Source organism: Euprymna scolopes, chromosome 13, assembly GCF_053919585.1.
Source record: "Euprymna scolopes isolate OS-2025 chromosome 13, ASM5391958v1, whole genome shotgun sequence".
Lineage (NCBI taxonomy): Eukaryota > Metazoa > Mollusca > Cephalopoda > Sepiida > Sepiolidae > Euprymna > Euprymna scolopes.
This window is the reverse complement of record NC_136494.1, coordinates 27,579,551-27,592,321: the sequence shown is the minus strand read 5'-3', so window position 1 is coordinate 27,592,321 and position 12,771 is coordinate 27,579,551. Positions and strand designations below refer to the sequence as shown.

General features: G+C 32.4%; 1 protein-coding gene across 1 annotated transcript in view; it reads left to right on the top strand.

Moving 5' to 3' along the window:
• The first annotated feature begins 3,186 nt into the window (after positions 1-3,186).
• Positions 3,187-12,771, top strand: part of LOC145291955 (oxidoreductase NAD-binding domain-containing protein 1-like) — a 169,602-nt gene continuing 160,017 nt past the window's right edge. The window contains exon 1 of the mRNA XM_080137883.1: positions 3,187-3,332. Within this exon, the coding sequence (XP_079994009.1) occupies positions 3,268-3,332 (65 nt within the window). The 5' untranslated portion in view covers positions 3,187-3,267. The remainder of the gene's footprint in view (positions 3,333-12,771) is intronic.

Sequence of the window (12,771 nt, the reverse complement as noted above, 5' to 3'; positions counted from 1 at the left end):
TACATAATGATAATAATAATAATAATAATAAATATATATATATATATATATATATATATATATATATATATATATATATATATATATATATATATATATATATTCAAAAATACATGAAAATAATTGAGTAATCAACAATAAAGCAAGGGAAAGATGGTCTTCTTCTGTCAAGAAGTGACAATCACCATCACCGTGTATGCATGTATGTATCATCATCGTCATCATAAATGCTCCTTCATATATATTCTACATGTACGTGTATGTGTACGTGTGTGTGTGCATATTTATGTACATGAACGTTGTGGATTTGTGCCGTTATGAACGCGTTTTCATTTTAAAAACTGCACAACCGGCGAAGCGAACGTCTGTCTATTCTATGATCTGTGTATTTGGGATTGTTTTACTCTTTTATTGATGTTGAATTCACCTATTCATAACAACCATCATCATCGTCATCATAAATGCTCCTTCATATATATTCTACATGTACGTGTATGTGTACGTGTGTGTGCATATGTATGTACATGCGTGTATGTATGAATGTTTGAGTGTATCTGCATGTTGTCATGTGTGTTTGTTCTTGCGTATGTATGTTTGCATGCATCTGTTTGTATGCATGCTTGTATGTGTACGTGTATATCTTTATTTCGATATGTGTGTGGGGGTGGAGAGGACTCCCAAAAGCCCTGTTAAGGCAACCCCTCTGGGGGAAGCAAATCTCTGATTTAAAAAAAAAACACATAAAGTGGGAGACCAGTACCCGCATTAAGCTGGTCTGCAGTTTGATTTGTTGCTGGCTATCTTGCTCATGCTTGTTGCTGGATCTCAACATTTTGAACCGAGAGAGAGACTTAGCTGTTGTACAAAGCTAAAACTCAGTAACATCATCTTTGTATAGATACTTCCTCAGGCATTTGTCTATAAAAATTGTCCTTGACGATGGAAAAAGTGTCATGTGTGTAGCCCTGAAATACTGGAAGCATGTAATAATTGATCTGCCATCATTCTATATATGCATATGTGTGTATGTATGTATGTATGTATGTATGTATGTATGTATGTATGTATGTTAATATATGTACTAGTGTATGTATGTGTATGTATACCTATTTGTATATGTATGTATATATGTATGTGTGTATATATTTTTATTATTTATTTATTGTGTATACATGTTTATATGTGTTTGTATGTATATACGTATATATATTTGTATGTATGTATATGTATATGTATATATGCATATATATGTATGCGTATAGGTGCATATATATGTATGTGTAAGTATATGTAGGTAACTTTATGTGTATGTATGTATATGTGCATACATGTGTACGTATATGTATGTGAATATGCATGTATATGTGTGTATTTATTTGTATATGATAGTATATATGTGTATGCATATATATGTATATGTGTGTGCATGTGTGTATGTATATGTTTGTATGTATGTGTTATATGTATTATGGATGTATGGATGTGTGCATCTGTGTATGTTTATGGGTATGTATGTGTATGTATGTGTGTATATGTATATATATGTATGTATGCCAAGGACCATCTTCAATGTGATGTCTGCTTGAGCGAGTGAATTCGCTGGCAGGACTAAAAAAAAAAAAAGTTATCTTCGGGCTCATGGACTTTCAGTGACTGAGAGAGTGGCAATCGTCTGACAAGACGTTGTAATCATTATGTATGTATGTATAAGTGTATCAGAATTTTGGGGGAATTTTTGACACCCCTAACACCAAATTGCGAATAAAATATAAAAAAAACTCGTAATTTCTCAATTTAAAGTGGGTTGTTTATTTTCTTTATGGAATATACTTCCAAAATAAACTATTAAAGTTGTTTAAAAAATAATAGAAACCCAGTGTTTACAAAATTCCGGCGCACCTTCATGCACCCTTTTTTTTTATTTTTTACGTAATCAAATCAATTGAATTTTATGAGTTAAATATTTGTCACTTTTTAAACTTTAAAAATCTATCAAAATTTTTCTATTGCTTTAATTTTTACAATATTTTCAGGGTCAATGTGAAATTTTATGCTCTTTCTAATAAACCGAATATAATATTTTAGACAAACGGTTTTTTTAATTTTTTTTTTAATAATTAATTTACTCACCAAAGTTTTATGTATCACAAATTGAAGATAAAAGATCAATAAATAAAATATTCTAACTTAATACAAACAAAAAAAAAGGAAGTGTTTTTGGAAATTTACCTGTAAAGTCCAAAGTGTAAAACCTTTTTTTTTTAAACCACGTTGATTTTTTTTAATTGGAAGCTTATGTTCTGCTTATATTGTCCAGTAAGTATTGGACGCTGACGACAATTTTTTCTGTTTCTTTTTTTTTTTAGATATTTAAAAAAATTCACTTGATAAAGTAGAATTAAAATATATTAAATCAAAAATTCATGTATTTCTTTAAGAGAATAAAAAAAATCGACATTTGGTCAAGCCAATTTTTAGTAATCGGGCAAAATGCATGAATGAAATGTTACTATTTTGCAAGTATGGTAGCACATACTGGCCACTTTGTAGTTGAAATGAAATATGTCAAAAATACAAAAGGGAGATAAGGCTGCCTGGCATAAGGACAAAGAGAAGACAACCAAACTGATTACCGTTCTGTCACACAGCTTCCATGAAGAAATGCACAGTTAATGTCGGCACGTTCGCGTTACTTACGTTAAAACGGTTAATTAAACTAAGCACCTCCCTCTCGAAAAACATTAATCGGCAACCCCCACCCATGTTTCATTGAAACTACTTGTTTCCTGGAATGTTAAACGTTAGTAGTATTTTACGTTAAATTGTGTTGATTATACATTGCCCACCCCCAATGTGGCCATAAAGTGGGTGCCCATTTGACGTTACATTATTATAGACAAGTGAACACCCACTTTTTGACCATTAACATTTCTTCATATCTTAGAAACTACTCATTTGCCGTATATTTAAAAGGTTATTTCCGTTTACAACGCCCCGAAAACCTATAGAAGTGGAAATTTTAAACGAATTTTCGAGGGTGGAGTAATTCTTCATATTTACCCTATCGAGATTACTAATGTGTTGTTTTTACGTTTTTGAAATAATTATTTTTGTCACTTTGATGCTTCCGTACATAACAAAGTGAGAAACCAAATAACATCCGGGTTCTTTAATGGCGGATAATCTATTATCAAAAAGACGGTTTACCGTGACTCTTGGTTGAAAACTTCTTTCATTTAAAAAATACATGGAATTTAATATATAAATATGGATAAATTATTATACAGGAACAGGAAGAATAGAAGCACACATAGCTTAGTAATTTGGAACAGGTAAATGATTTTTTGGCAGTTATATATATATATATATATATATATATATATATATATATATATATATTAGATCTTGATTCAAGTTAATTTTGTTGCTTTTCGTGAAATCTTTAAAAAAAAACGATGAAAAAATTTTTTTTTATATTTTTCGATTAAACCTTTTATGATTTTAAAATTTGGTCTTTGCTCATTTTATTGAAATAAAAATTAAGGTTTGAAATTACATTTTCATATTGTTATAAGCTTGTAGACATGGAGAGTTTATTTAATCAAATGTTTTGCAATGGTGACTTGGCCAAAAATTCTGATACACCTAATGTATGTATGTATGTATGTATGTATGTATGTATGTATGTATGTATGTATGTATGTATGCATAAAACTTTCGACAGAGGCAACGGATTTTCACAAGATCGGTATCGTTTTGAAGCCCGACCCTTCGGACGATAAATATAAAAAAAAAAAATGGCTAAAAACATTAATTTCTTCACCCTCAACCGGGCACTTTACTATATGTAGGGGTCGCTTTTTTCGCCGATATTTTCGAAAGCCATCCGCTCTTTTCGATTGTCTAGCTTTAATTTAAACCTACGTCACATCCGGTTTGGTGATGGGCTCAATAGAAAAGGTATCACGTTTTTCTTTTCACTTTCTTTTCCACCTTTGCGGTCCAGGTTCGAGCCTGCCTGCCTACTACCATTTTTTTTTTTTACTCAACACACACCTCCAAACACCCGGGCAATGCCGGGCACACATGTATGTATGTATGTATGTATGTATGTATGTATGTATGTATGTATGTATGTATGCATAAAACTTTCGACAGAGGCAACGGATTTTCACAAGATCGGTATCGTTTTGAAGCCCGACCCTTCGGACGATAAATATAAAAAAAAAAATGGCTAAAAACATTAATTTCTTCACCCTCAACCGGGCACTTTACTATATGTAGGGGTCGCTTTTTTCGCCGATATTTTCGAAAGCCATCCGCTCTTTTCGATTGTCTAGCTTTAATTTAAACCTACGTCACATCCGGTTTGGTGATGGGCTCAATAGCAAAGGTATCACGTTTTTCTTTTCACTTTCTTTTCCACCTTTGCGGTCCGGGTTCGAGCCTGCCTTCCTACTACCATTTTTTTTTTTACTCAACACACACCTCCAAACACCCGGGCAACACCGGGCACACAGGCTAGTTACTAATAAGAGATGTAGTTATCTCTGTCTGTTAGATGTTTTCCTTAATACAAATTGGCTCATCTTCATATTTCTGGACACAATTTTCCTCAGTATTCATCAATTTGGATGTTTGTGCAACCAGCTTTATATCATTTTACGTCAGTCGTTTCAGAAATCACAAGACCCCCATCCAAGGGTTAGCACTTGATCCGTTCTGTATCATTTTACTTCAGTCGAACTTTACAGAAATTAAGAGGCTCTACTCCCTGGAGCTAACACTTGGTCCCTATATAAAATACATAGATATTCAAATGTTCCATTAAATTTCTCGTTTACATCTTAAACACGGAGTTAGTAAAGAAGTTGGGGAAATATTATTTTCCTCTCCCCAACTGAACATGTTAATATGTTATAGTGTATTTTTCTTGTGGTCTCTATTATACCTTTTTTTTTGATATTAGGTTGGTGCAAAAATAATGTCGTTTTTTATTGTTCAACTTGAAGAGATCATAACTTCTTTCATAATAAACTTTATTAATCGAAATAAGAACTATTAGACTCAACATATTTTTGCCAACGAGAAACAAGTTTATTTATCCCATTAGCATAGAAATCCGGAGTTCTGGAAGCAATGAAGTCGTTGAAGGGCGATTTTGCATTATCTCGGATTTTGAAGCATTTTTTGCAGAAGTTATCGAGATGCTTGAAAAAGTAATAATCGGTGGTCCAGTGAATATGGTGGATGAGGCAGAGTCTCGGTGCTCAATTCAATCAGCTTCTGCAGAGTCAGTTGAGCAACATGCGGATGAGCGTATTCATGGAGGAGAATTGGTCCGTTCATATTAACCAATCTCGAGCACATAGGCTGGAGCTTCTGGTGCATTTCGTCAATTTGTCGGCAGTATTTCTCTGCCGTAATCGTTTCGCCTGGATTCAAGAATCTGTGATGAATGAAACCGGATGCAGGCCACCAAACAGTCACCATAACCTTTTTTGGTGCAATTTCGGCTCAACGTCGCCGGTTGTTGAAGAGGATCAGCTTCTCATCATATGTCACAATCGCTGGAGAAATGGGTCGTTTTTGTTGCACAGAAGGAGCATAGAAAACACATCAAAACGACGACTGTTTTGATTATCATTCAACCCATGTAGCACCCATTCATCCAACCTTTTTGATCTCCCTATTTGCTTTAAATTTTGAGTGGTCGACCTCAAATTCAACAGCAGCTTCTCATGTCTTTTGCGAGGATCGGCTTCAATTAAGGCTTTCAAATGTTTGTTTTCAATCGCAGTCAGTCGGCTCGACCATTTACTTCTTTGAAACTCTCATCACCATTGCAAAATTTCTTGAACCACCGTTATGCCACACGTTCGTTAGTGGTTCCTGAGCCAAATGTATCATTGATATCTTGAGCTGTTTCGGCAGCTTTTCAGCCTAGTTTGAACTGGAAAAAGAAAATCGTGCGGATTTGAATTTCGTCTATGCTTTCAAAAAGCCTGCTTAAAAATAAATGAAGAGATTGAGAACTGTAATGAATGATACGTATCGATAGAGTGAAAAACGCGCTTCAAAATGATATATGACATGGCTATATATATATATATATATATATATATATATATATACTAGCTGTAACCTGCCACGCGTTGCTGTGGCTCAATTGGTGTAATGGAAAATTCTAATAAAAAGAGAAAATGCATGTTTCTTATATTTTTAGCACAGCAATCCATTCCAAAAAGTAAAATAAAAAAGGCGAAAATGAAAAAAAATGGTACTCTTGCAGAATTGGATCCTGATCCTCGGGATTACCGTCAATCATGGGTTGGGCTCGATCAACAATCAGTGGATAAAGCTGAACGTAGCAAAAATGTTGAAACGCTAAATGTTTTTTTGTTTTTTTTCTGTATACAAAAATGTGAGTTAGTAATTGATATTTGAGTGATTGGGGGGGGGGGATTACTATACACAGATTCGAAAAAGTTGTCCAAAAACAAATAAATGAAAGCAAAGGTAAGATAAGTTATGTTTCTACCTAACTGGATAATTGTTTAGTGTTTTTATGTAATGTAAAATGTTTAATCGGCTCGAAAAACAGAAATGGTTGCAGACTCTGTTGAATACGTTAAGTTTGGGAAAGTAAGTTGAAAACTAAAACTATAAAATACAGTGTCAAAACCCCACCGAATATATATTACCATGACATAGGCTAACATAATTGGTGGGTTTGTGACAGTATTTTGTATAGTTTTTTTAGTTTTAACTCACTTTCTCAAACTTAACGTAATCAACAGTGTCCGCCACTATTTGTATCTTTCAAATACACCAATAAACACTGTTTTTCGAGCCGACTAAACGTTACATTAAATGAAAAGGGTTTGTATTACTAAACACAGATACAAAGAAGTTGTCAAAAAATAAATATATAACAAATAAATTTTATCAAAGACAAGAAAAGTAAATGTTCTACCTAACTGGATAACATTGTAGTGTTTTTATGTAATGTATAATGTTTAATCGGTTCAAAAACATGCAGTGTTTATCGGTATATTTGAAAAATATAAATGGTGGCAGACTGTATCGAACACGTTAAGTTTGGGGAAATTTTTGGAAAATGAGTTTAAACTAAAAAACTATACAAAATGCTGTTAGAAACTCACTCAATATATGTTACTGTGACGTAGGCTGACATATGATCAGTGGTTTTAAACTTTTGCTCGATACAGATGACGACTTTTAAGAGTCCCTTTTAGTGATTACCTGGTTTGAGGATATTTGTACAACTAAACGGCAAATCTGCCCCCAAAATCCGGTATTATTTTACTTTAAGGCCCGTCTCATGTTCGTATATAACGAAATATTTTATTGTAGATTTCAGTGTACTAAAAACGAATCTGCAAACCGTTTCCGTCGCAAAAAGAAAGTTTTCATATGAAGAAATTACTTTTTCGAAAAGTGGGTGATCACTTTTCAATGTAAATTTAACTTAGAATGAGCACCCACTTTCTGACCACCTGAGAGAGGGGCATTTTTCTGTGTTTCTTGGCTAAAAAGTTTTTTGTTTGATTTCTTTTGCATGGTAATAACCCCTGGACTCTGGGACTATTTCCCATTTCACAGCCATAGCCTTCGTTTATGCTGCGCGCGAGCATAAACGAAAGCTGTTTAGCCAATAAACATGGGGAAAAATACCCCCCTCTCTCAGGTGGCTAGAAAGTGGGTGCTTATTTTAAGTTAAATTTACATGGAAAAGTGGTCGCCTACTTTTCGAAAAAGTAATTTCTTCATATCATAAAAACTATTTTTTTGCGATGGAAATGGTTTGCAGATTCGTTTTTAGCACACCGAAATCTTAAAAAAATTTTTTTGTTATATACGAACGTGAGACGCACGGCCCTTTATGGAAAATTTTATCCAAAATCCGGGAGAAAATAGTTTTCAATAAAAACAGCAAATGAATTCGATAGAAAAAAATGGAAGCTATTTTAAAAAAATTTTCTGTGTGTTTCTTGGCTAAAAAGTTTTTTGTTTAATTTCTTTTGCATTTTGCTATTTAAACAGGTAATTTTAAAGGATTTTCCAAGGGTAGAAAGAAAGCTCCCCCCCCCCCCACAAAAATTCTTGGCCACAAAGTGGGTGATCATTTTACGTTAAATTATTATGGAAAAGTGATTCTCCACTTTTTTAAACTAACATTTCTTCATATCTTGGAAACTACTCGTTTGCCTTAATTATAAACGTTATTTTCGTTTTCAGCGACCCCGAAAACCTGTTGGAGTGGTAATTTTAAAGGAATTTTCGAGGGTGGAGTAATTCTTCATATTTACCTTCTTTTTTTTTTTTTCCAATAACATAAGAAATTAAGAATTAGACAAATTTATTTTAGGTAGGCTTTTAAAATAAAAAAAAAATTAAGATAAGCAAATGGTGCTAGTGCACTTACCGATCCGCGCTATTTTTTAAATCGTATTTCCAAGTTTAATTAAAGTTTTATGATATGTTTTTTTTATTCAATTGTAAGGTTAAAGTACAAATATATATATATATATATATATATATATATATATATATATATATATATATATATATATATATAATTTAAAAAATAGGGAATTTTTTTTACCCATCTATTAATTAGATAGTTAAATGTTATAATTCGAAAGTCGTCAACCTGTGGTGCACGTGAAAGACTCATTTCTACCGGAAATGAAATATGACGGACAGTCTCGCAGTTACGAAAAATATTTTTATTTTATTTAATATATTTTTATAATTTGCGATCTTAACGATCTTAATAACATGCAAACATTCATTGACTTTACACATAAGTTTTCTGAAAATTTTAATTAAATTGGTAATGTAGAAATATGGTTTTATGGACTTTGAACGAACCAAAAATTATATATATATATATATATATATATATATATATATATATATATATATATATATATATATATATCAATGAATTAATTCAAAAATTATGTATAAAAGCAACATATGTAAGATAACGATATTGTTTTTGAAACTACCTAATATCTTGGTGTGACTGGATTCCAAGACAAGAATTCATCTAGTCTGATGGAGTGCCCAGCTTCGTATTATTACTTGAGGTAACATCACTTGGAGAAGGTGCACCTTCTTTGTAAATGCCAGGGTGGGTTAATCACTATACATACTACTATATATTGGGTAGACTATAATCTTCTCTTCTCTATTCTATCTATTTCTTCTATTCTTTTTCTATCTATCTATCTATCTATTCTTCTTCTTCTTTCTTCTTCTTCTATCTATATAAAATGAACTCATTTTTCCCCTGTGATTTTGACCTTAATAGGATTAAAAATCAAGACATTTCATGCAAATGTAATATGCACAAACTGCAGCAAAATATCTGAGGTGTATTATAGGCATATTACCTCCCCATTTCATCGCTAATCGTCGTAGATTCCTATATTTTTTTTGTTGAGAGTTCATTGCCAAATTCGGTTACGATCAATGGAAGTCGTAAAATCTTTTCTCTCTAATAAATTCCTCCTTCCCCCGCCACCCATTTACATCGTTGCGTGATCGTTCACACGGGACAGTTACGAACGGACACCGGTTTCGGTTTTCTTTACTTCATAGTTGCTTAAAAAAAACTGGAATGGAATTTCACCGTGCCTTTCAGTTCGATGCTTCCTATTGAGTGAAACGCACAACGCTTACTTATACGTTGCTTAATTACCATTTATTTCCCAACATTTATATACTAAAAAAACAAACAAAAAAAAAACAAAACAAGGATTCTTTCCATTTTTTTTAAATAAACATATAATACATCATTTCCGTTTTATTTCGTTTTGTTCGATGTTTTTTTTTTTCTGTTTTCGTTTTTCCGATTTTTTTTTTTTTTGAAGTTTAACATGTTTTTTTTTATTATTTAAACAGGGTTATTACTTCGCTTATTCTTTACTTTAATCCCCCCTCCTTACACATACACACCTACAAACACCCGGCAAACGCCGGGTACCCCCGCTAGTATATAATAATCGACAGATTGTAATCTATGATAATCAATACGAAATCATATGTAAGCCTATTTTATGACCGCGCCACGACGAGCGCCTAGTTAGTAAATAAATAAATACCTTCCACAAACATAGCAATGGTCTATCATCCTGTTTGGCATCAGTCTCCACACAGTAAGGATGCGTTCTTTTATTTTTGCGAATAATTCCTGCGGAGTTACGGCTCATGTTGTTTGAAGAATGGTTTAGAATTTATCTTGTTTGGTACATTTCCTGTCCTTTCGGATGCTGTACCCATCCCTTAATATGTTCACTTGAAATAAATAATAGCAAATGTTTTCTTTGTTTTTTTTTTGTTTTTTTTTTAAATGTCTATTTCTTTTGTGACGAGGCAAAAAACACAGACCAATAGTGGTACGTTCGAACACTTGTTTACAAATATCCATATAAGAATTACTTGTTTTTATCGTTTTTTGTTTTTGATAGATAAGTCGAATATTATTGTTATCGTGACGTTAGAGCAACTTGTTACAATTAAATTGGTCACAGATCAATTGATTGCAAGGTCAATTAGTTCATTTTTGTTTCTGTTACTATGAGTAGGACTACGACAAGAGAATATTCTTTTCGTTAGTTTGACTCTCGAGTATATATCAGTTAATATCTTATGTTTTTGGGGGTACTTGTACAGTTTAATCAAGACATAAAAAAATTAAAATATTGAAAAAAGATTATATTGTACGTATCCGTTTTGGACTGCAGATCTCCGAAAAAAAAATTAATTTAATTTGATTGAGTAGTTTTTTTTTTTGTTTTTTTTGTTTGTTTTTTTTTTTACAGCGGAAAAACACGTTTTTATGAGAGCGCATTGAAGTCAGCAATTATGGAAAAAATTTTAACACGCCACGGGGAGATAACTCTATTTAAGGCGCCGACACTCCCTCCCCATGTTTATTACTAGTTTTTCTTCCTAAAAATCGAACCTTTTGCTCGGTATCATAACAAATTGTTTTTTCGCTGTAAAAAAAACAAAAAAAACTACTTGATGAAAATAAATTTTTCCAAAACGAATACGTGCAATATAACCTTTTTTTTTTTCTCTCGATATTTTCATTTTTTTAAATGTTTTGATTAAACTGTACAAGTGCCGTTTTTAGATAGAGTGATGTGCCGATGTGGTTCTCGATTGATTAACTGTGTCTGGCTGTGTCGGATATATACTCGAGAGTCAAAACAATGACACGAATATTCTCTTGTCACAGCTGAACCCTACTCATCACTTTATTCGAAGAGCAGCAAGGCTACGAGTTTATCGTGGTACAAAAATTAAAAAGCTTGTAAAACCAGCGCGGAGATGCAGACTTGCTGCGATTTGACAAGGGTTGGAGCTGAACAAAACGCTAATGATAAAGAGTACTAACCATTTGCTAAGCCTTTTTTCCAAGCTTTGGCCGCGAAAACATATCGATTCAAGAATACGATTAGGAAATTGTAATACATCTAAGATAGAAAGTACGTGTTTAGGAAAATGCTCTCTTATTATTAACTAGCAGGGAGACCCGACGTTGCCCGGGATTGAATGGTGATCAACGAATATGTCACGCTCTTACATTTTTATTGTCATCAAAATAGATAGAGCGACGTGGTTCTCGATTAATTGACTGTGTCGGATATATACTCGAGAGTCAAAACAATGATAAGATTATTTTATCCTCTTGCCATAGACCTAGTAATGAGTCACTACCAAGCCCTAGAAGAGGTGTGTATGTGTGTGGTGGGGTGGGGGTGGGGTGGAACCGGTGCACTGTACCAAGACCCATAAGAAACTAGGGGGGCCCATGAATATCAAAGTTCAAAATTGTAATGGACAATTATGCGTGATATATATATATTTTTTATATACTTGCAATAATTTGGTTTCGTCCTTTCCTTGTGTGTTTCCAATAAGAGGGATTGATTTATTAGGATTTGTATTAGAAGCTGAGCACTTTTAAAATTATTTAATTATTGAATTTGCATTTTGGTTAAATTTGTTAGTTTGCAATCGCTGATAGCCCACTCAAAAAATTGAACAAAAGACGAAATTAAAAAGAATGGTACTCATGCAGAATTTGACCCCCCCCCCGCCGATTCTAATTATGGTCAGGGTTCGATCGGCAATCACCAGATTCAATCGAGTGTTGTTCAAATGTTGAAACACTAAATCAACATTTTATTATTTTTTTTTTGCATAATTAATTAATTAATGATGGGAGTATTTTTCTGTTTATTTTCTTTGCATCTGTTGACAAAAAATAATTTGTACATTATCTTAAAAAAAAATCACTCTACTTTCATCTAACTATTTACAGTGTTCATATAAAGCATTCATCTGTTCTTTTTATAATAAAAATTCTGTTTTCAAAAAGAAAAGTTTACTGCCAACTTTCTTTAAAAAAAAATGCAAGTTTTCCTGAAAAAAAAAACTTTTACCTAACAATTTATGGTAAAAAAATAATCTTTTTGGGAAAAAAAAACAACTTAAATTGATAAAAAGAAAAAAATGCAAAAAACAATAAAAGTAAATAAACAATACAAAATGCATTTTTCTTGAGTAATGTGTTCTATTTTAACAAACTGATCCACAGCAACGCGTAGCCGGGTACAGCTAGTATATATATATATATATATATATATATATATATATATATATATATATATATATATATATATATATATATAAAAGCAAATAGTTAATAAAACATGTTAAAAAACA